This window comes from Gorilla gorilla, chromosome 13 (genome assembly GCF_029281585.2).
Source record: "Gorilla gorilla gorilla isolate KB3781 chromosome 13, NHGRI_mGorGor1-v2.1_pri, whole genome shotgun sequence".
Lineage (NCBI taxonomy): Eukaryota > Metazoa > Chordata > Mammalia > Primates > Hominidae > Gorilla > Gorilla gorilla.
In genome coordinates, this window is record NC_073237.2 from 43,205,808 (window position 1) to 43,230,228 (window position 24,421).

Here is a 24,421-nt window from a genome sequence, read left to right on the forward strand (position 1 = left end):
ATAATTTACATTAATGAATTACACTAAAAGTTATTCCAGAAATATACTTATCAAATTAAGTTATATGTCAACAGCTTTTAAACTTAGATTTTAGTTTAACTTTTCTGTTATTCTTAACTTTACATTGAATAAAAAGAGCAAACTTTATAGTTTTTATCTGTGAAGTAGAGGTATACGTAGTATACATAAATAGATATGCCAAATCTGTGTTATTAAAATTTCATGAAGATTCCAATTAGTAAAAAATACCATAAAAGTCTTTGAGTGCAGGGGAAAAATAGGCAATGATGAACAAAATGAAAAACATATGTAAACACATGTAGAGAGTGCATAAAGAAAGCAAAAACAGAGATAGAAAGTAAAACTAGGGCATTTAGAAAATGGAAATTAGTATGTTCACTATTTAAGACCTATGCACAGAGCAAAGTCTTCAGAAAACCTAGAGGCCAAGGTTCAAGGTTACCCATCTCAAGTAGCCTAGCAATATTTGCAACATCCCAATGGCCCTGTCCTTTTCTTTACTGATGGCCGTGCTGGTGCTCAGCTACAAATCCATCTGTTCTCTGGCCTGTGATCTGCCTCAGACTCACAGCCTGGGTAATAGGAGGGCCTTGATACTCCTGGCACAAATGGGAAGAATCTCTCCTTTCTCCTGCCTGAAGGACAGACACGACTTTGGATTCCCCCAAGAGGAGTTTGATGGCAACCAGTTCCAGAAGGCTCAAGCCATCTCTGTCTTCCATGAGATGATCCAGCAGACCGTCAATCTCTTCAGCACAAAGGATTCATCTGCTGCTTGGGATGAGACCCTCCTAGACAAATTCTACATTGAACTTTTCCAGCAACTGAATGACCTAGAAGCCTGTGTGATACAGGAGATTGGAGTGGAAGAGACTCCCCTGATGAATGAGGACTCCATCCTGGCTGTGAGGAAATACTTCCAAAGAATCACTCTTTATCTAACAGACAAGAAATACAGCCCTTGTGCCTGGGAGGTTGTCAGAGCAGAAATCATGAGATCCTTCTCTTTTTCAACAAACTTGCAAAAAGGATTAAGGAGGAAGGATTGAAAACTGGTTCGACATGGAAATGATCCTGATTGACTAATACATTATCTCACACTTTCATGAGTTCTTCCATTTCAAAGACTCACTTCTCCTATAACCACCACAAGTTGAATGAAAATTTTCAAATGTTTTCAGGAGTGTAAAGAAGCATCGTGTTTACCTGTGCAGGCACTAGTCCTTTACAGATGACCATTCTGATGTCTCTGTTCATCTATTTATTTAAATATTTATTTATTTAACTATTTTTAAGGTTTAAATCATTTTTTATGTAATATCATGTGTACCTTTACATTTTGGTTAATGTAACAATATATGTTCTTCATATTTAGTTAATATATTAACTTCCTTTTTCATTAAATTTTTACTATACAAAATTTCTTGTGTTTGTTTATTTTTTAAGATTAAATGCCAAGCCTGACTGTATAACCTGACTTAAAAATAGATGATTTAAGTAAGTTACCTATCATAATTTTATTCAAGTTATAGAAAAATATATTTTTCTATACCAGGTTATATGTTGCCTTCAGGATATAAACGTGAACATAAAAAGTACAATACTTCTTCTCTTGTATCTTTGATTTTTGTCAGGAAAGGTTTCTAAAAACAATAATAATGCTGAATTAATATCAGTTATACTAACTGCTGTAATGTGAGGAAGTAAAAAAAAACAATGAATTCCTCTTAGCAGGACATAGATTAAGAAATGTCTGCAAATAAAAGTAGAGATATTCTCTATAAACTGACTTTCAACATGTAATTGAAAATGTACATTGCAAGTCAGATATATGAGTTTGCAGTTTCCAAGGAATGCGATATCTGGAAGTTCATAACTGGCAATGGAAAGGCCAAAAATGAAGGCTGTCATGTGCGGAGCAAGCGGAGAGGGAAAAAAAGACTTAAACTGGATTCTGAGGAACTTCCGCTATTAAAGTGGGGGAACAGAAGACACACAAAGAAAAGAGAGGTGGAATACCTTAACATTAGAAGGACGAGAGAGAATGATGATAAAATGTATTTAGAAGGAGTGATGATAAATGGTGCTGGAAAAACTGGATAGCCATAGGCAGAAAATTGAAACTGGACCACCTTACACCTTATACAAAAATTAACTCAAGATGGATTAAAGACTTAAATGTAAAACCCAAAACCATAAAAACCCTAGAAAAAATGTAGGACACAGGATGGGCAAAGATTTTATGAAGAAATCGCCAAAAGCAACTGCAACAAAAGCTAAAATTGACAAATGGCATCTAATTAGAGAACGTCTGCACAGCAAAAGAAACTATCCATCATCAGAGTGAACAGGCAACCCACAGAATGGGAGAAAATTTGTGCAGCCTACCCAACTGACACAGGTCTAATATCCAGAATGTACAAAAAAGAACTTAAATTTACCAAAACAAAAAGCCCCATCAAAAAGTGGGTGAAGGATATGAACAGACTCTTCTTAAAAGTGGACATTTATGAGGCCAATAATCATTTAAAAACTCAACATCGCTGATCATTAGAGAAATGCGAATCAAAACCACAATGAGATACCCTCTCATGCCACTCAGAATGGCAATTATTAAAGAGTCAAAATCAACAGATGCTGGTGAAGCTGTGGAAAAATAGGAAGTCTTTTACACTGTTGGTGAGAATGTAAATTACTTCAACCATTGTGGAAGACAGTGTGGCGATTCATCAAGGATCTAGAACCAGAAATACCATTTGACCCAGCAATCCCATTACTGAGTATATACCCAAAGGAATATAAATCGTTCTGTTATAAAATACATGCACGTGTATGTGTATTGCAGCACTGTTTATAATGGCAAAGACACGAAACCAACCCAAATGCCCATCAATGATACACTGGATTAAAACAAATTGTGATTAAAACCTAGGTGACGAGTTGATACGTGAGGCAAACCACCATGGCACATGTATACCTATGTAACAAATCTGCACGTTCTGCACACCTATCCCGGAACTTACAGCAAAATTTAAAAAGAAAGTTGGTCAAAATCAGCTGAAAATACAACATGAACCAAGGAAATTCAGAGATCAGGAGATGGTTGTGTATAAATGAGGAAAAAAGGAGATTAATAATTATTAAGGAAATCCTCACACAAAATTTACACATCAGGTATAAATAACAATAACTTATTTTACATTGAAATTCCATTCTGCTTGTATATATTGTTTTTAGGCAGCCTAAAACAACAGGATTCTGTCATGAATTCTACAGAAGCTGAAAAATTGTCTCACCTCATTTCAAAGTCCTACTTACACTCAGTCAGGAATGGTGGCTTGTATAAATACCAGACAGAGGAGCAGCATCTAGATTGAAGTGCAGAATACACGTGTCGATGGTTAACTGATTCTGGCACCTGGCACATTTGTCTCCTGGCTCTCAGAACCCCAGAGTACACTCCCATATGAAGTTAGTCTCCTAAACTTAAGTAAAGTATACATCTTTGCTAGTTCTGAGAGCTGACACACTTTCTCCTCTCCTCCCTGCTTTTCTGTATCTCATTTTCCACTCCCATATCACACTAGTTTCCTTCCTCTTCCTCTAGAAATGCGCACTGTGCTCTCTTCTTCACTCATCATTAGCCTGCACTGCCTTTTCATACAGCTGTTTTCAGTTCTCTTGTGGGTTTTACCCATCACTTTCCCCTTAAGAGTACAAAATCACAAATTAAAGCAGAAGGTCAGTGAAAGTTCTAGGTTTTTCAGAAGCTCTTTTATAAAATACTCTTTTTCCTTTCTTATGATGAATATTTCTGTAAAAGACAGAATGTCGCTGTTACAATGACATAACAGTAGCTTAGCAAAAAAGGAAATAAAAGGCAGGTTCCATTTTACTTTGAGACTATTACAAGATTTACAGGGAAAGAGAGCCCCCAACTGGTCAAAGTGCACCGAGACAGCAGCCAAGTCTGTGGAGAGCAGGCTGTGAATGCAGAAGTAGGCCTCCTGGCAGGAGATTTAATTTCATAGCTAAAAAGAGGCTCTTCCCAAGAAAGAATGGACCCTGGCAATGGAATTAGCCCATTTCCTCAACTTCTGTATCGTGGAGAGAGAAAATACTCCCAGCTTCAGGCATGACATGTCGTCTTGGGGCAATGGACAGCTATGGGGAAAGACAAAGGGTCAGGATGTGTCCCTTTCCTCCAGCCTGCCCAGCCTCCCCGGGGCCTCCTAACTTATCCCTTCCTCTATGGATTGTGCTAGACTAGGAATTAGAACAGCTGGTCAATCTGGGTGTAGAACTTCAAGGGAATTTGACTTTTGGTCTCTCTATCAAGGTTGTGGTAGTTTTCATAGATGATATCCTGAAATATATTTTCCAAGTTGTTTGCTTTCTCCCTGTCTTTTTAAAGGATGCAAGTGATTCTTAGATTTGGCCTCTTTATACAATCCCCTATTTCTTGGAGCTTTTGTTCATTGCTCTTCATTCCTTTTTCTTTATTTTTGTCTGGTTATCTTATTTCAGAGAGCCAGTCTTCAAGTCCTGAGATTCTGTCCTCAGCTTGGTCTATTCTGCTGTTAATACTTGTGATTGCATTGTGAAATTCTTGTAGTGTGTACATCTACTAGGTCCGTTAGGTTCTTTTTCCTACTGGTTATTTTGTCTGTCAACTCCTCTATCCTTTGATTGTGATTCTTAGTTTCCTTGGTTTAGGTTTTATCATTTTCCTGAATCTCAGTGAAATTCCTTTCTATCCTATTCTGAATTATATTTCTGTCATTTTAGCTAACCCATTATGGCTAAGAACCCTTGTTGGAGAACTAGTGAGATTATATGGAGGACATCAGATACTCTGTCCATTTGAGATACTGTAGTTCTTCCATTGGTTCTTTCTCATCTCTACATATAGGAGTGTAGCTTGAGTTCAATCAATAAATAGACTTCGGTTCTGGATGTGTTCACAGGGCTGCAGCTTCGTGCAGGGTCTTTATTTGAAGCTGACTTGTCTTTGGTTAATGAGGGTGTGTTAGTGAGATTTTTTAGTGTTGAAGGTTTGGGCATGACATAGTAGGTGAGTCTTAGGTATAGTGGTCAGTTGTCAGGCTCTTGATCACTCATGTGGCTCCCCTATATTTCCTCACATTTGCAGCCGTGCTCTTTCTCAATGCTATGAAAGTGTGGGCTCCTCTCCCACTTGAGTGCTGGCTGTAGCTTGTATCTTGGCACTCCCAGGCTGCACACAACAGCTTTGAGGTGATCTCAGGGTTAATGGTTTCTCCCCGACTTGGAGGCATTAAAGGAAGAGAACTTAGTAGTAGTTGTCACTGAGGGTCTTTTGCTTATCACCTGGGGGCTCCACCACAGAGATGCAGGTGAGCAATCACTCAGTGCATTCAGCGTGGGATGGGGGTGTCTGTGCTGTGGGCCCAAGCGAGGGGTTCCCTGCCTGGTGATGTGAGGGGTGGGTGGTTGACCAATGGGAGACAGACTGGCCTCCTCTCTTGGGTTGACAGCAGCTTGTTGGAGGTATGCATAAGGCACTTGGGGTCTTGCTCCTTCATTAGTTCCAAGGTAGCTGGGGTAGTACCGCTGCAGAGGCAATGGTAGACAGGCTTTCTGTTGCCCCTGGGGTCGCCACCTCCAAGAAATGTGAAGCCATGTTAATGGGAGTGTTTAGCCAGAGGAGTGGGGTGGCTGCACTGCTGGTGTAAGTATGGGACTTCACTTCTTGGGAAACAGGAGGTGGAAATCTTACCAGCAGGAGACTGTTCTCCTCACCATGTGGTAACTGCAGTGTGCTGGAAGTTTAGGTAACTGTGTCATGCTGTAAACTTGTAAATAAAGAGCTTCAGACTCTTTGTCTCTTCCCCAGACCCAATGCAGCAGGGATAAAACTGCTGCTGTGGCAGTGACAGAGGTAGGATGGCTCTGGGAGCCTCTCCCCAGGGAAACTCTAGTCAACTACCAGTGGGTATGCTCAGCCGTGGGTAGGGTGACTGTTTTGCAGTCATGGGCTGGGGGCCCTGCCTCCTGAAGAATAGGGATGGGAATTCTCAGGGAAGACGGGCTGGACTCCTCTTCGTATAGTGGCTATGATGTGCTGGAGGTGCCAGTGTAGTGACTAGGCCCTTTGTTCCTTCCCCAGCCGGAGGGATGCTGGGGCTGTCCCACTGCAACAGTAGTGGTGGATGGGTTCTGGGTTGACTGTGGGATTTCTTCCTTGGAGAAATGCTGGACTGCCTGATTGAGGAGATGAGGCAGGGGAAGGGTGCCTGTGCTGGAGTCTCTGGTCAGGTGGCTCTGCCCACAGAGGAGAGGTGACAACCAGGAACTGCGTGGAGAACAGTGTGGCCACTCTTCTGTGAGGCAGTTGCTCTGTTTTGGGAATCTGGAGCAGCCGCTGTTCCCTACAGACTCCCCAGAGCCTGGAGACAGCAAGGGCAAGAGCTGTGAGATAGCAAAGATGGCAACCCACCATTTTCACTGGGAGCTCTGTTCCAGGGAGTTGCAGAGCTGCTATTGGCTCAATAGCCCCAGCTGGTAGCTGCAGACCCAGACCTGGCAGACCCACCCAGTGAGGAGATAGGGGATCAGGGACCCACATAACACACAGTCTGGCCACTTTTCCATAGGGCTGCTGCAATATGCTGGGGGTCCAATCCAGACCATAGTCACCTCACATTTTTCAGTACCTGAAGATATCAACAGTGAAGGCTATGAAACAGTGAAGATGGGGGCCTGCCCCTCCCTCTGGGAGCTCTGTTCCAGAGAGGTACAACCTGTTGCCTCCTGCAACATACATGCAGGAGGTGGCTGGAGACCCTGGTGGGGATATCCCACCCACTGAGGAGAAGCAGCATCAGGGAATCAGGTGGAGAAACAGTCTGGCCACTTTTTGGTAGAGCAGCTGTGCTGTGCTGGGGGTCTGCTACCACCACCAGCACAAAAGAATGGCATTTGCCAGAATGGCTAAGGCTGCTAAACAGCATCAGTGGCAACCCACCCTTCCCTTTGGGAGCGCCATCCCAGGGATATTCGAAACTGCTGTCCATCAGAAAACAGTGGTGGAGGTGACTGGAGACCCCAGTGGGGAGATTCCACCCGGTGAAAAGAAACAGGATTTGGGATCGACGTGAATAAGCAATCTGACTGCTTCTCCGTAGAACTGCTGGGCTCTGCTGGGTGGCTGCTCCAGTTCCTAGCTGCCTTGGACTCCCTAGAACCCAAAGGCTCCAATAGCTAAGGCTGTGAAATAGCAAAGATGGCAGCCCACCCCCTGCCGCTGGGAGCTCCATGTCAGGGAGGTATGAGGCTGCTACCAGTGTCTGGCTGGATTCCCAAGCCAGTGGGTCTTACCCTGAGACAGGCCATGGAAGGTGGGCCTGCCGCTTGTCACTGCCCAGCGCCCTGGAAGAAACTCCTATCCTACGGGTATGTGCAGAGGTCTAGCCTCCTGCTTGGCTGGAGTTATAGCTTCTTTTGTGGGGAAGCCTGGGTATCTAAGGCTCCAGGGTACCCATGCATGCGAGAGCGGCTGCTCTGCTGGAACCCTACGTAGCCCTGCATGTCAGACTAAACGCCCTGGTAGAGTGGGTTCACTAGGAGATCTCCTGACCTGAGGATTGCAAAGATCTGTGGGAGAAGCGTGGGTCCCCAGGGCTGCTCACTTACTCACCACTTCCCTGGGCAGGAGACACTCCCCTGGCTCTGTTTCACTCCTGGATGGGTATTCTTCCTGCCTTACTTTGCTCTATTCTCCATGGGTCAAGTTGTTTTCTTGAGTCTCAATGTGTGTACCTGGCTGTTTCAGTTGGAGGTGCTGTACTTACTTGCCCCTTCCATTTCTCTCCATGAGAGTGGCACACACTAGCAGGTTCCAGTCAGCCATCTTGGCCAACCCTGAAAACTATTTGTTTCCAGCTATAAGCCATGCATAAAAAGAATGCCTTCTGAGAACCTGGAGTCCAGGATTCATCCAGATGCCAGCTCAGCTAGGCCAGCAGCACCCTCGTTTCCCAGTGGTCCTACTCCTTCTTCTACTGGTGGCCCTGCTGCTTTGCCACTGTGGCCCTGTTGGATCTCTGGGCTTTGACCTGCCTCAGAACCATGGCCTACTTAGCAGGAACACCTTGGCACTTCTGGGCCAAATGTGCAGAATCTCCACTTTCTTGTGTCTCAAGGACAGAAGAGACTTCAGGTTCCTCCTGGAGATGTGGATGGCAGCCATTTGCAGAAGGCCCAGGCCGTGTCTGTCCTCCATGAGATGCTTCAGCAGATCTTCAGCCTCTTCCCCACAGAGCGCTCCTCTGTTGCCTGGAACATGACCCTCCTGGACCAGCTCCACACTGGATTTCATCAGCAGCTAGAATGCCTGGAGTCTTGCTTAGGGCAGGCAACAGGAGAGGAAGAATCTGTGGGGGTGATTGGGGCCCTACACTGGCCTTGAGGAGGTACTTCCAGGGAATCCATGGGAATCCAGAGAATCTACCTGAAAGAGAAGAAATACAGTGGCTGTGCTTGGGAGGTTGTCAGAGTGGAATCGTGAAATCCTTCTCTTCATCAACAAACTTGCAAGGACTGAGAAGTAAGGATGAAGACCTGGGGTCTGCTTTAGTCTTTCTTATTTTCTTCCTCTTCCTTGCTATGTGTTTATGTCTTCTTTTTCTACTTCCTTAACTTGTAAAGTTAGTTCATTGGTTTGAGGTCTTTCTTCTTTTTTAATGTAAGCTTTTACAGCTTTCAATTTCCCCTTTAGCTCTGTTTTCACTGCATCACATACGTCTTGGTATGTTGTGTTTTCATTTTCATCTGTCTCAAGATATTTGCTAAGTTCCCCTCTGGTCATTTTTTTTTTTTTAACTATACTTTAAGTTTCAGGGTAAATGTGCTCAACGTGCAAGTTTGTTACATAGGTATACATGTGCCATGTTGGTTTGCTGTACCCATTAACTGGTCATTTACATTAGGTATTTCTCCTCTTACATGTTTATCACATTTAGACATACATTTGTTTTCTTTGTGTTCCCATAAATTAAGATGAAAAATCAGACCACTTTTACCTCCTAGGAAAAGTGAAGTGAGAAATATGAATATACTTGCTGTTATGAATGCCACATAGAACCATTGCATAGTCCATTTAAAAATGAGAATAAATGAGAAACTGGTAAAAACTCCACTCACTAAATAGCTGATTTGCTAAAACAGACCTCATTCCATTTAAGGACTCAGTATCTATAGGGCCTAGTTATACAAAAAAAAACTTCTTACGCAAACAAACAAAAAAAAAAAAGTTAGAGCCAGAGTTCAGGATCACTCTGAAAGTTAATTCTTTGCATAATAATATTCAATATTTATAAATTTATGAATTTAGAACAAAGATGGTCTTTTATATTTGATAAGAATTGACTTGGATAGGAACTTCTGAAAACTTTTAGGGAATATGAACTTCAATGAAAAATGCCAAAAATGATTTAATTCATAATATTTTCTAACTCACGTATGTTTATTGGAATGATACTTCTTTTAAGGGTACAAAAATTAGTTCTCATAGTGTAAACGAATCTAACATATTACAATACTTTGTGACTCTCCAGCAACTCTATCCAACAAAATTTCATTGCTTAATATACATCTTTCTCATTGGGTTTTTTTGTGTATGATATGAGGAGCACTGGTATTGAGTTCATGAAGATAAACAAAATATTTGTAAGACCAATGTTACAAACCTATGGCAAATAGACGACTGTGACTGGAGGACTTTTTGTCCATTTTTTGCTGGATCTTAAAGTCTTATCACAATATGTGTCTTTAACCTGCATATCTTTGGGCTGCCATTGACTATCTTATAGTTATTAGTTATGTTTGATCCTCGGTTCTTCAGGATGTTTTGTAGACTTTGAGAATTCAATCCAAATAGCTTATATTATATGTTTTATTTCTACTAAAGTTATTCAATACATCAGTACTTGTGTCAAGTGCTGAAAAGAAAAAAGTTTTGGCAATATCTGGATGAATACTGCAGCTGGTGAAGTTTACAAATTATTTTCTCATATAAAGCAAAATTCAAAGCTTCATACACTAAGAGAAAAATTTTAAAAAATTATTGATTCATATTTTTAGGAGTTTTGAATGATTAGGTATGTAACTATATTCATATTATTAATGTGTATTATATAGATTTTTATTTTACATATGTACTTTGATACAAAATTTACATGAATAAATTATACTAAAAGTTATTTCACAAATATACTTATCAAATTAAATTAAATATCAATAGCTTTTAAACTTAGATTTTAGTTTAACTTTTCTGTCATTCTTAACTTTACTTTGAATAAAAAGAGCAAACTTTATAGTTTTTATCTGTGAAGTAGAGGTATACATAGTATACATAAATAGATACGCCAAACCTGTGTTATTAAAATTTCATGAAGATTTCAGTTAAAAAAAAACCATAAAAGACTTTGAGTGCAGGTGTAAAATAGGCAATGATGAAAAAAAATGAAAAACTTTTTAAACACATGTAGAGAGTGCATAAAGAAAACAAAAACAGAGATAGAAAGTAAAACTAGGGAATTTAGAAAATGGAAATTAGTATGTTCACTATTTAAGACCTATGCACAGAGCAAAGTCTTCAGAAAACCTAGAGGCCGAAGTTCAAGGTTATCCATCTCAAGTAGCCTAGCGATATTTGCAACATCCCAATGGCCCTGTCCTTTTCTTTACTGATGGCTGTGCTGGTGCTCAGCTACAAATCCATCTGTTCTCTGGGCTGTGATCTGCCTCAGACCCACAGCCTGCGTAATAGGAGGGCCTTGATACTCCTGGCACAAATGGGAAGAATCTCTCCTTTCTCCTGCCTGAAGGACAGACATGATTTCGGATTCCCCCAGGAGGAGTTTGATGGCAACCAGTTCCAGAAGGCTCAAGCCATCTCTGTCCTCCACGAGATGATCCAGCAGACCTTCAATCTCTTCAGCACAGAGGACTCATCTGCTGCTTGGGAACAGAGCCTCCTAGAAAAATTTTCCACTGAACTTTACCAGCAACTGAACAACCTGGAAGCCTGCGTGATACAGAAGGTTGGGGTGGAAGAGACTCCCCTGATGAATGAGGACTCCATCCTGGCTGTGAGGAAATACTTCCAAAGAATCACTCTTTATCTAACAGACAAGAAATACAGCCCTTGTGCCTGGGAGGTTGTCAGAGCAGAAATCATGAGATCCCTCTCTTTTTCAACAAACTTGTAAAAAAGATTAAGGAGGAAGGATTGAAAACTGGTTCAACATGGCAATGATCCTGATTGACTAATACATTATCTCACACTTTCATGAGTTCTTCCATTTCAAAGACTCACTTCTATAACCACCACGAGTTGAATCAAAATTTTGAAATGTTTTCAGCAGTGTAAAGAAGCATCGTGTATACCTGTGCAGGCACTAGTCCTTTACAGATGACCATTCTGATGTCTCTGTTCATCTTTTATTTAAATATTTATTTAATTATTTTTAAAATTTATATAATATCATGAGTCGCTTTACATTGTGGTTAATGTAACAATATATGTTCTTCATATTTAGCCAATATATTAATTTCCTTTTTCATTAAATTTTTACTATACAAAATTTCTTGTGTTTGTTTATTCTTTACGATAAAATGCCAAGGCTGACTTTACAACCTGACTTAAAAATAGATGATTTAATTATGTTACCTATCATAATTTTATTCAAGTTATAAAAAAATATATTTTTCTGTACCTGGTTATATGTTGCCTTCAGGATATAAACGTGAACAGAAAATATACAGTCCCTGTTCTCTTGTATCTTTGATTTTTGTCAGGAAAGAAATCTAAAAACAATAATAATGCTGAATTAATATCAGTGATGCTAACTGCTGTAATGTGAGGAAGTAAAAAAACAATGAATTCCTCTTAGCAGAATGTAGATTGTGACATATCTGGAAATAAAAGCAGAGATATTCTCTGTAAACTGACTTCAACATGTAATTGAAAATGTACATTGCAAGTCAGATATGTGAATTTGCAGTTTCCAAGGAATACGATATCTGGAAGTTCATAACTGGCAACGGAAAGGCCGCAAATGAAGGCTGTCATGTGGGGAGCAAGTGGAGAGGGAAAAAAAGACTTAAACTGGATTCTGAGGACCTTCCACCATTAAAGTGTGGGAACAGAAGAGACACAAAGAAAACAGAGGTGGAATACCTTAACATTAGAAGGACAAGAGGGAATGGTGATAAAAGTGCATTTAGAAAATAAATGTGCTTAGAAAAGGAATCAGTAAACTTATGGAAAATGTGAATTAAAACTGAGCACTACAGCAAGAAAATAGATGGCAATGCAGAACTTACTGAGAGCTGGATTCACAGAATTAATCAGCAGAAGCCATATTGGGGTAGACAGAAGAGTGACTCGGAAAAGAAAAATCAAGTTAACACATACAGAAAATTGTGAGAAAACTGCCTTTGCAATGGTGGCAAGTAATAAGGTTGGACCCCCACAAAATGTGGATTATCTTTTATCTGCATAGTGTTTCCTTTTTGAAAATATATGTCACTGAATAAATTTCATAATTGTGATGCATTGGTGAATCATATTAATACATTTCATAATTTATATATTTAAAGCATAAAATGTAAAATTATTTACAATAGTAATTGATCATTATTTTGATTAATACTCTGTTAAATGTCAGTAAAAACTGACACATTTTTTCATAAAATAAAATCAAAAACTGGAAAAGATAATCTCTTTCTGAATACTTTAGGAATGGGGAAAGGATTCCCTCTTTAATAAATGGTGCTGGGAAAACTGGATAGCCATATGCAGAGAACTGAAACTGGACCCCTTCCTTACGCCTTATACAAAAATTAACGCAAGATGGATTAAACACTTAAATGTAAAACCCAAAACCATAAAAACCCTAGAAGAAAACGTAGGCAATAGCATTCAGGACATCAGCATGGGCAAAGATTTTATGATGAAATTGCCAAAAGCAACTGCAACCAAAGCTAAAATTGACAAATGGCATCTAATTAAAGAGCTTCTGCACAGCATAAGAAACTGTCAGTCATCATGGTGAACAGGCAACTTACAGAATGGGAGAAAATTTTTACAGCCTACCCAATTGACAGAGGTCTAATATCCAGAATGGACAAAGAACTTAAACAAATTCACAAAAAAAAAGCCCCATCGAAAAGTGGGCAAAGGACATGAACAGACACTTCTCAAAAGGAGACATTTATGTGGCCAATAAACATGAAAAAAGCTCAACATCACCGATCATTAGAGAAATGAAAATCAAAACTGCAATGAGATGCCATCTCATGTCACTCAGAATGGCGATTACTAAAAAGTCAGGAAACAACAGATGCTGGTGAAGCTGTGGAAAAATACGAAAGCTTTTACACTGTTGGTGGGAATGTAAATTACTTCAACCATTGTGGAAGACAGTGTGGTGATTCATCAAGGATTTAGAACCAGAAATACCATTTGACCCAGCAATCCTATTCCTGAGTATATACCCAAAGGAATACAAATCATTCTATTATAAAAATACATGCACGTGTATGTTTATTGCAACACTATTTACAATAGCAAAGACAGGAAACCAACCCAAATGCCCATCAATGATAGAATGGATGAAAAAAATTATGCTTCAATTTTTTTAATCCTACTGAAGCTGTAGGATTATTTGGGGGACAGAGACTATTATTCCTTACTTTAGGGAATAGTAAATTGTCTGATTCCTACCAACTGTGTGAATTGGAGAGTTTGAATTTCAGTATGTGACTCTGTATTTGACACCAGGCTATTTATTTTCTATTATAACAAAGAAGAGGGCAGATTACAGATGAAGTCATAAATAGTTAATATAGTGCCAGGCAAAGGATGATATTATGCTGCTCTTGCAACTTGAATCCCCAGATCTACATGCACCTTAAAAAACTAGAACCCCAGTGGTTTTAGCAGTAAACTAAATGGGCATTACTGATTTTCACTAAAAGCTGAATGGAAATTTTTGTCATTGTCTATTACAATCCCAAATATGGCCATGATGAAGAAAAATAGCTTCATTCTTGAACACCTTCCATTAGAAGAAAAAATGAGAAACTAGGAAAAACTCCACCTACTAAATAGCTGATTTGCTAAAACAGACCTCATTCCATTTAAGGACTCAGTATCTATAGGGCCGAGGCAAACTAACTTTGCCAGAGTTCAGGACCACTCTGAAAGTTAATTCTTTACATAATAATATTCAATATTTATAAATTTATGCATTTAGAACAAAGATGGTCTTTTATATTTGGTAAGAATTGACTTGGATAGGAACTTCTGAAAACCTTTAGGGAATATGAACTTCAATGAAAAATGCCAAAAATGATTTAATTGATAATATTTTCTAAGTCACATATGTTTATTGGAATGATACTTCTTCTAAGGGTACAAAAATTAGTTCTCGTAGTGTAAACAAATCTGACATATTGCAAAAGTTTGTAACTCTCCAAGAACTCTATCCAACAAAATTTCATTGCTTAATATACATCTTTCTCGTTGGGTTTTCTTGTGTATGATATGAGAAGCACTGGTATTGAGTTCATGATGATAAACAAAATATTTGCAAGATCAACGTTACAAACCTACGGCAAATAGATGACTGTGATTTGACCTTTTGTCAAATTTTTGCTGGATCTTAAAGTCTTACCACAATATGTGGCTTTAACCTGCCTACCTTGGTGCTGCCATTGACTATCTTATGGTTATTAGTTATGTTTGATCCTCATTTCTTCAGGATGTTTTGTAAACTTTGAGAATTCAATGCAAATAGCTTATATTATATGATTTATTTCTACTAAAGTTATTCAACACATCAGTACTTATGTCAAGTGCTGAAAGGAAAAAGTGTTGGCAATATCTGGATGAATACTGCAGCTAGTGAAGTTTACAAATTACTTTCTCATATAAAGCAAAATTCAACGCTTCATATACTATGAGAAAATTTTTTAAAAATTGATTCATATTTCTAGTAGTTTTGAATGATTAGGTAGGTAATTACATTCATATTAATGTGTATTATATAGATTTTTATTTTGCATGTGTAATTTGATACAACAAAATTTACATGAACAAATTACATTAAAAGTTATTCCACAAATATACTTATCTAATTAAACTTAGATTTTAATAGCTTTTAAACTTAGATTTTAGTTTAACTTTTCTGTCATTCTTAACTTACTTTGAATAAAAAGAGCAAACTTCATACTTTTTATCTGTGAAGTAGAGGTATATGTAGAATACCTAAATAGATATGCCAAATCTGTGTTATTAAAATTTCATGAATATTTCAATTAAAAAAATACCATAAAAGGCTTTGAGTGCAGGGGAAAAACAGGCAATGATGAAAAAAAATGAAAAACGTCTTTAAACACATGGAGAGAGTACATAAAGAAAGCAAAAACAGAGATAGAAAGTAAAACTAGGGCATTTAGAAAATGGAAATTAGTATGTTCACTATTTAAGACCTATGCACAGAGCCAAGTCTCCAGAAAACCTAGAGGCCACGGTTCAAGGTTACCCATCTCAAGTAGCCTAGCGATATTTGCAACATCCCAATGGCCCTGTCCTTTTCTTTACTGATGGCTGTGCTGGTGCTCAGCTACAAATCCATCTGTTCTCTGGGCTGTGATCTGCCTCAGACCCACAGCCTGCGTAATAGGAGGGCCTTGATACTCCTGGCACAAATGGGAAGAATCTCTCCGTTCTCCTGCCTGAAGGACAGACATCAATTCAGATTCCCCGAGGAGGAGTTTGATGGCAACCAGTTCCAGAAGACTCAAGCCATCTCTGTCCTCCACGAGATGATCCAGCAGACCTTCAATCTCTTCAGCACAGAGGACTCATCTGCTGCTTGGGAACAGAGCCTCCTAGAAAAATTTTCCACTGAACTTTACCAGCAACTGAATGACCTGGAAGCCTGCGTGATACAGGAGGTTGGGGTGGAAGAGACTCCCCTGATGAATGAGGACTCCATCCTGGCTGTGAGGAAATACTTCCAAAGAATCACTCTTTATCTAACAGACAAGAAATACAGCCCTTGTGCCTGGGAGGTTGTCAGAGCAGAAATCATGAGATCCTTCTCTTTTTCAACAAACTTGCAAAAAGGATTAAGGAGGAAGGATTGAAAACTGCTTCAACATGGAAATGATCCTCATTGACTAATACATTATCTCACACTTTCATGAGTTCTTCCATTTCAAAGACTCACTTCTCCTATAACCACCACAAGTTGAATGAAAATTTTCAAATGTTTTCAGGAGTGTAAAGAAGCATCGTGTTTACCTGTGCAGGCACTAGTCCTTTACAGATGACCATTCTGATGTCTCTGTTCATCTATTTATTTAAATATTTATTTATTTAACTATTTTTAAGGTTTAAATCATTTTTTATGTAATATCATGTGTACCTTTACATTTTGGTTAATGTAACAATATATGTTCTTCATATTTAGTTAATATATTAACTTCCTTTTTCATTAAATTTTTACTATACAAAATTTCTTGTGTTTGTTTATTTTTTAAGATTAAATGCCAAGCCTGACGGTATAACCTGACTTAAAAATAGATGATTTAAGTAAGTTACCTATCATAATTTTATTCAAGTTATAGAAAAATATATTTTTCTATACCAGGTTATATGTTGCCTTCAGGATATAAACGTGAACATAAAAAGTACAATACTTCTTCTCTTGTATCTTTGATTTTTGTCAGGAAAGGTTTCTAAAAACAATAATAATGCTGAATTAATATCAGTTATACTAACTGCTGTAATGTGAGGAAGTAAAAAAAAACAATGAATTCCTCTTAGCAGGACATAGATTAAGAAATGTCTGCAAATAAAAGTAGAGATATTCTCTATAAACTGACTTTCAACATGTAATTGAAAATGTACATTGCAAGTCAGATATATGAGTTTGCAGTTTCCAAGGAATGCGATATCTGGAAGTTCATAACTGGCAATGGAAAGGCCAAAAATGAAGGCTGTCATGTGCGGAGCAAGCGGAGAGGGAAAAAAAGACTTAAACTGGATTCTGAGGAACTTCCGCTATTAAAGTGGGGGAACAGAAGACACACAAAGAAAAGAGAGGTGGAATACCTTAACATTAGAAGGACGAGAGAGAATGATGATAAAATGTATTTAGAAGGAGTGATGATAAATGGTGCTGGAAAAACTGGATAGCCATAGGCAGAAAATTGAAACTGGACCACCTTACACCTTATACAAAAATTAACTCAAGATGGATTAAAGACTTAAATGTAAAACCCAAAACCATAAAAACCCTAGAAAAAATGTAGGACACAGGATGGGCAAAGATTTTATGAAGAAATCGCCAAAAGCAACTGCAACAAAAGCTAAAATTGACAAATGGCATCTAATTAGAGAACGTCTGCACAGCAAAAGAAACTATCCATCATCAGAGTGAACAGGCAACCCACAGAATGGGAGAAAATTTGTGCAGCCTACCCAACTGACACAGGTCTAATATCCAGAATGTACAAAAAAGAACTTAAATTTACCAAAACAAAAAGCCCCATCAAAAAGTGGGTGAAGGATATGAACAGACTCTTCTTAAAAGTGGACATTTATGAGGCCAATAATCATTTAAAAACTCAACATCGCTGATCATTAGAGAAATGCGAATCAAAACCACAATGAGATACCCTCTCATGCCACTCAGAATGGCAATTATTAAAGAGTCAAAATCAACAGATGCTGGTGAAGCTGTGGAAAAATAGGAAGTCTTTTACACTGTTGGTGAGAATGTAAATTACTTCAACCATTGTGGAAGACAGTGTGGCGATTCATCAAGGATCTAGAACCAGAAATACCATTTGACCCAGCAATCCCATTACTGAGTATATACCCAAAGGAATATAAATCGTTCTGTTATAAAATACATGCACGTGTATGTGTATTGCAGCACTGTTTATAATGGCAAAGACACGAAACCAACCCAAATGCCCATCAATGATACACTGGATTAAAACAAATTGTGATTAAAACCTAGGTGACGAGTTGATACGTGAGGCAAACCACCATGGCACATGTATACCTATGTAACAAATCTGCACGTTCTGCACACCTATCCCGGAACTTACAGCAAAATTTAAAAAGAAAGTTGGTCAAAATCAGCTGAAAATACAACATGAACCAAGGAAATTCAGAGATCAGGAGATGGTTGTGTATAAATGAGGAAAAAAGGAGATTAATAATTATTAAGGAAATCCTCACACAAAATTTACACATCAGGTATAAATAACAATAACTTATTTTACATTGAAATTCCATTCTGCTTGTATATATTGTTTTTAGGCAGCCTAAAACAACAGGATTCTGTCATGAATTCTACAGAAGCTGAAAAATTGTCTCACCTCATTTCAAAGTCCTACTTACACTCAGTCAGGAATGGTGGCTTGTATAAATACCAGACAGAGGAGCAGCATCTAGATTGAAGTGCAGAATACACGTGTCGATGGTTAACTGATTCTGGCACCTGGCACATTTGTCTCCTGGCTCTCAGAACCCCAGAGTACACTCCCATATGAAGTTAGTCTCCTAAACTTAAGTAAAGTATACATCTTTGCTAGTTCTGAGAGCTGACACACTTTCTCCTCTCCTCCCTGCTTTTCTGTATCTCATTTTCCACTCCCATATCACACTAGTTTCCTTCCTCTTCCTCTAGAAATGCGCACTGTGCTCTCTTCTTCACTCATCATTAGCCTGCACTGCCTTTTCATACAGCTGTTTTCAGTTCTCTTGTGGGTTTTACCCATCACTTTCCCCTTAAGAGTACAAAATCACAAATTAAAGCAGAAGGTCAGTGAAAGTTCTAGGTTTTTCAGAAGCTCTTTTATAAAATACTCTTTTTCCTTTCTTATGATGAATATTTCTGTAAAAGACAGAATGTCGCTGTTACAATGACATAACAGTAGCTTAGCAAAAAAGGAAATAAAAGGCAGGTTCCATTTTACTTTGAGACTATTACAAGATTTACAGGGAAAGAGAGCCCCCAACTGGTCAAAGTGCACCGAGACAGCAGCCAAGTCTGTGGAGAGCAGGCTGTGAATGCAGAAGTAGGCCTCCTGGCAGGAGATTTAATTTCATAGCTAAAAAGAGGCTCTTCCCAAGAAAGAATGGACCCTGGCAATGGAATTAGCCCATTTCCTCAACTTCTGTATCGTGGAGAGAGAAAATACTCCCAGCTTCAGGCATGACATGTCGTCTTGGGGCAATGGACAGCTATGGGGAAAGACAAAGGGTCAGGATGTGTCCCTTTCCTCCAGCCTGCCCAGCCTCCCCGGGGCCTCCTAACTTATCCCTTCCTCTATGGATTGTGCTAGACTAGGAATTAGAACAGCTGGTCAATCTGGGTGTAGAACTTCAAGGGAATTTGACTTTTGGTCTCTCTATCAAGGTTGTGGTAGTTTTCATAGATGATATCCTGAAATATATTTTCCAAGTTGTTTGCTTTCTCCCTGTCTTTTTAAAGGATGCAAGTGATTCTTAGATTTGGCCTCTTTATACAATCCCCTATTTCTTGGAGCTTTTGTTCATTGCTCTTCATTCCTTTTTCTTTATTTTTGTCTGGTTATCTTATTTCAGAGAGCCAGTCTTCAAGTCCTGAGATTCTGTCCTCAGCTTGGTCTATTCTGCTGTTAATACTTGTGATTGCATTGTGAAATTCTTGTAGTGTGTACATCTACTAGGTCCGTTAGGTTCTTTTTCCTACTGGTTATTTTGTCTGTCAACTCCTCTATCCTTTGATTGTGATTCTTAGTTTCCTTGGTTTAGGTTTTATCATTTTCCTGAATCTCAGTGAAATTCCTTTCTATCCTATTCTGAATTATATTTCTGTCATTTTAGCTAACCCATTATGGCTAAGAACCCTTGTTGGAGAACTAGTGAGATTATATGGAGGACATCAGATACTCTGTCCATTTGAGATACTGTAGTTCTTCCATTGGTTCTTTCTCATCTCTACATATAGGAGTGTAGCTTGAGTTCAATCAATAAATAGACTTCGGTTCTGGATGTGTTCACAGGGCTGCAGCTTCGTGCAGGGTCTTTATTTGAAGCTGACTTGTCTTTGGTTAATGAGGGTGTGTTAGTGAGATTTTTTAGTGTTGAAGGTTTGGGCATGACATAGTAGGTGAGTCTTAGGTATAGTGGTCAGTTGTCAGGCTCTTGATCACTCATGTGGCTCCCCTATATTTCCTCACATTTGCAGCCGTGCTCTTTCTCAATGCTATGAAAGTGTGGGCTCCTCTCCCACTTGAGTGCTGGCTGTAGCTTGTATCTTGGCACTCCCAGGCTGCACACAACAGCTTTGAGGTGATCTCAGGGTTAATGGTTTCTCCCCGACTTGGAGGCATTAAAGGAAGAGAACTTAGTAGTAGTTGTCACTGAGGGTCTTTTGCTTATCACCTGGGGGCTCCACCACAGAGATGCAGGTGAGCAATCACTCAGTGCATTCAGCGTGGGATGGGGGTGTCTGTGCTGTGGGCCCAAGCGAGGGGTTCCCTGCCTGGTGATGTGAGGGGTGGGTGGTTGACCAATGGGAGACAGACTGGCCTCCTCTCTTGGGTTGACAGCAGCTTGTTGGAGGTATGCATAAGGCACTTGGGGTCTTGCTCCTTCATTAGTTCCAAGGTAGCTGGGGTAGTACCGCTGCAGAGGCAATGGTAGACAGGCTTTCTGTTGCCCCTGGGGTCGCCACCTCCAAGAAATGTGAAGCCATGTTAATGGGAGTGTTTAGCCAGAGGAGTGGGGTGGCTGCACTGCTGGTGTAAGTATGGGACTTCACTTCTTGGGAAACAGGAGGTGGAAATCTTACCAGCAGGAGACTGTTCTCCTCACCATGTGGTAACTGCAGTGTGCTGGAAGTTTAGGTAACTGTGTCATGCTGTAAACTTGTAAATAAAGAGCTTCAGACTCTTTGTCTCTTCCCCAGACCCAAGGCAGCAGGGATAAAACTGCTGCTGTGGCAGTGACAGAGGTAGGATGGCTCTGGGAGCCTCTCCCCAGGGAAACTCTAGTCAACTACCAGTGGGTATGCTCAGCCGTGGGTAGGGTGACTGTTTTGCAGTCATGGGCTGGGGGCCCTGCCTCCTGAAGAATAGGGATGGGAATTCTCAGGGAAGACGGGCTGGACTCCTCTTCGTATAGTGGCTATGATGTGCTGGAGGTGCCAGTGTAGTGACTAGGCCCTTTGTTCCTTCCCCAGCCGGAGGGATGCTGGGGCTGTCCCACTGCAACAGTAGTGGTGGATGGGTTCTGGGTTGACTGTGGGATTTCTTCCTTGGAGAAATGCTGGACTGCCTGATTGAGGAGATGAGGCAGGGGAAGGGTGCCTGTGCTGGAGTCTCTGGTCAGGTGGCTCTGCCCACAGAGGAGAGGTGACAACCAGGAACTGCGTGGAGAACAGTGTGGCCACTCTTCTGTGAGGCAGTTGCTCTGTTTTGGGAATCTGGAGCAGCCGCTGTTCCCTACAGACTCCCCAGAGCCTGGAGACAGCAAGGGCAAGAGCTGTGAGATAGCAAAGATGGCAACCCACCATTTTCACTGGGAGCTCTGTTCCAGGGAGTTGCAGAGCTGCTATTGGCTCAATAGCCCCAGCTGGTAGCTGCAGACCCAGACCTGGCAGACCCACCCAGTGAGGAGATAGGGGATCAGGGACCCACATAACACACAGTCTGGCCACTTTTCCATAGGGCTGCTGCAATATGCTGGGGGTCCAATCCAGACCATAGTCACCTCACATTTTTCAGTACCTGAAGATATCAACAGTGAAGGCTATGAAACAGTGAAGATGGGGGCCTGCCCCTCCCTCTGGGAGCTCTGTTCCAGAGAGGTACAACCTGTTGCCTCCTGCAACATACATGCAGGAGGTGGCTGGAGACCCTGGTGGGGATATCCCACCCACTGAGGAGAAGCAGCATCAGGGAATCAGGTGGAGAAACAGTCTGGCCACTTTTTGGTAGAGCAGCTGTGCTGTGCTGGGGGTCTGCTACCACCACCAGCACAAAAGAATGGCATTTGCCAGAATGGCTAAGGCTGCTAAACAGCATCAGTGGCAACCCACCCTTCCCTTTGGGAGCGCCATCCCAGGGATATTCGAAACTGCTGTCCATCAGAAAACAGTGGTGGAGGTGACTGGAGACCCCAGTGGGGAGATTCCACCCGGTGAAAAGAAACAGGATTTGGGATCGACGTGAATAAGCAATCTGACTGCTTCTCCGTAGAACTGCTGGGCTCTGCTGGGTGGCTGCTCCAGTTCCTAGCTGCCTTGGACTCCCTAGAACCCAAAGGCTCCAATAGCTAAGGCTGTGAAATAGCAAAGATGGCAGCCCACCCCCTGCCGCTGGGAGCTCCATGTCAGGGAGGTATGAGGCTGCTACCAGTGTCTGGCTGGATTCCCAAGCCAGTGGGTCTTACCCTGAGACAGGCCATGGAAGGTGGGCCTGCCGCTTGTCACTGCCCAGCGCCCTGGAAGAAACTCCTATCCTACGGGTATGTGCAGAGGTCTAGCCTCCTGCTTGGCTGGAGTTATAGCTTCTTTTGTGGGGAAGCCTGGGTATCTAAGGCTCCAGGGTACCCATGCATGCGAGAGCGGCTGCTCTGCTGGAACCCTACGTAGCCCTGCATGTCAGACTAAACGCCCTGGTAGAGTGGGTTCACTAGGAGATCTCCTGACCTGAGGATTGCAAAGATCTGTGGGAGAAGCGTGGGTCCCCAGGGCTGCTCACTTACTCACCACTTCCCTGGGCAGGAGACACTCCCCTGGCTCTGTTTCACTCCTGGATGGGTATTCTTCCTGCCTTACTTTGCTCTATTCTCCATGGGTCAAGTTGTTTTCTTGAGTCTCAATGTGTGTACCTGGCTGTTTCAGTTGGAGGTGCTGTACTTACTTGCCCCTTCCATTTCTCTCCATGAGAGTGGCACACACTAGCAGGTTCCAGTCAGCCATCTTGGCCAACCCTGAAAACTATTTGTTTCCAGCTATAAGCCATGCATAAAAAGAATGCCTTCTGAGAACCTGGAGTCCAGGATTCATCCAGATGCCAGCTCAGCTAGGCCAGCAGCACCCTCGTTTCCCAGTGGTCCTACTCCTTCTTCTACTGGTGGCCCTGCTGCTTTGCCACTGTGGCCCTGTTGGATCTCTGGGCTTTGACCTGCCTCAGAACCATGGCCTACTTAGCAGGAACACCTTGGCACTTCTGGGCCAAATGTGCAGAATCTCCACTTTCTTGTGTCTCAAGGACAGAAGAGACTTCAGGTTCCTCCTGGAGATGTGGATGGCAGCCATTTGCAGAAGGCCCAGGCCGTGTCTGTCCTCCATGAGATGCTTCAGCAGATCTTCAGCCTCTTCCCCACAGAGCGCTCCTCTGTTGCCTGGAACATGACCCTCCTGGACCAGCTCCACACTGGATTTCATCAGCAGCTAGAATGCCTGGAGTCTTGCTTAGGGCAGGCAACAGGAGAGGAAGAATCTGTGGGGGTGATTGGGGCCCTACACTGGCCTTGAGGAGGTACTTCCAGGGAATCCATGGGAATCCAGAGAATCTACCTGAAAGAGAAGAAATACAGTGGCTGTGCTTGGGAGGTTGTCAGAGTGGAATCGTGAAATCCTTCTCTTCATCAACAAACTTGCAAGGACTGAGAAGTAAGGATGAAGACCTGGGGTCTGCTTTAGTCTTTCTTATTTTCTTCCTCTTCCTTGCTATGTGTTTATTTCTTCTTTTTCTACTTCCTTAACTTGTAAAGTTAGTTCATTGGTTTGAGGTCTTTCTTCTTTTTTAATGTAAGCTTTTACAGCTTTCAATTTCCCCTTTAGCTCTGTTTTCACTGCATCACATACGTCTTGGTATGTTGTGTTTTCATTTTCATCTGTCTCAAGATATTTGCTAAGTTCCCCTCTGGTCATTTTTTTTTTTTTAACTATACTTTAAGTTTCAGGGTAAATGTGCTCAACGTGCAAGTTTGTTACATAGGTATACATGTGCCATGTTGGTTTGCTGTACCCATTAACTGGTCATTTACATTAGGTATTTCTCCTCTTACATGTTTATCACATTTAGACATACATTTGTTTTCTTTGTGTTCCCATAAATTAAGATGAAAAATCAGACCACTTTTACCTCCTAGGAAAAGTGAAGTGAGAAATATGAATATACTTGCTGTTATGAATGCCACATAGAACCATTGCATAGTCCATTTAAAAATGAGAATAAATGAGAAACTGGTAAAAACTCCACTCACTAAATAGCTGATTTGCTAAAACAGACCTCATTCCATTTAAGGACTCAGTATCTATAGGGCCTAGTT

At 40.8% G+C, this 24,421-nt stretch overlaps 3 protein-coding genes and 2 pseudogenes across 3 annotated transcripts; all 5 read left to right on the plus strand.

The window, feature by feature from the left end:
- Positions 1 to 494: 494 nt before the first annotated feature.
- LOC101139336 (interferon alpha-16) lies at positions 495 to 1,437 on the plus strand. The gene has a single exon (XM_004047865.5). It carries the CDS (start codon positions 501 to 503, stop codon positions 1,068 to 1,070), a length of 570 nt encoding a protein of 189 aa, XP_004047913.5. The 5' UTR covers positions 495 to 500; the 3' UTR covers positions 1,071 to 1,437.
- Positions 1,438 to 8,003: 6,566 nt separating this feature from the next.
- On the plus strand, positions 8,004 to 10,036 carry LOC115935815 (interferon omega-1-like; annotated as a pseudogene).
- Positions 10,037 to 10,692: 656 nt separating this feature from the next.
- LOC115935829 (interferon alpha-17) lies at positions 10,693 to 11,273 on the plus strand. Its single transcript, XM_063697064.1, has one exon. It carries the CDS (start codon positions 10,728 to 10,730, stop codon positions 11,271 to 11,273), a length of 546 nt encoding a protein of 181 aa, XP_063553134.1. The 5' UTR covers positions 10,693 to 10,727.
- A 4,378-nt stretch (positions 11,274 to 15,651) lies between these two features.
- LOC115935834 (interferon alpha-7) lies at positions 15,652 to 16,221 on the plus strand. The gene has a single exon (XM_031014723.3). The coding sequence runs from the start codon at positions 15,652 to 15,654 to the stop codon at positions 16,219 to 16,221; it is 570 nt and encodes a 189-aa protein (XP_030870583.1).
- A 6,933-nt stretch (positions 16,222 to 23,154) lies between these two features.
- Positions 23,155 to 23,800, plus strand: LOC115935816 (interferon omega-1-like; annotated as a pseudogene).
- Positions 23,801 to 24,421: the final 621 nt, after the last annotated feature.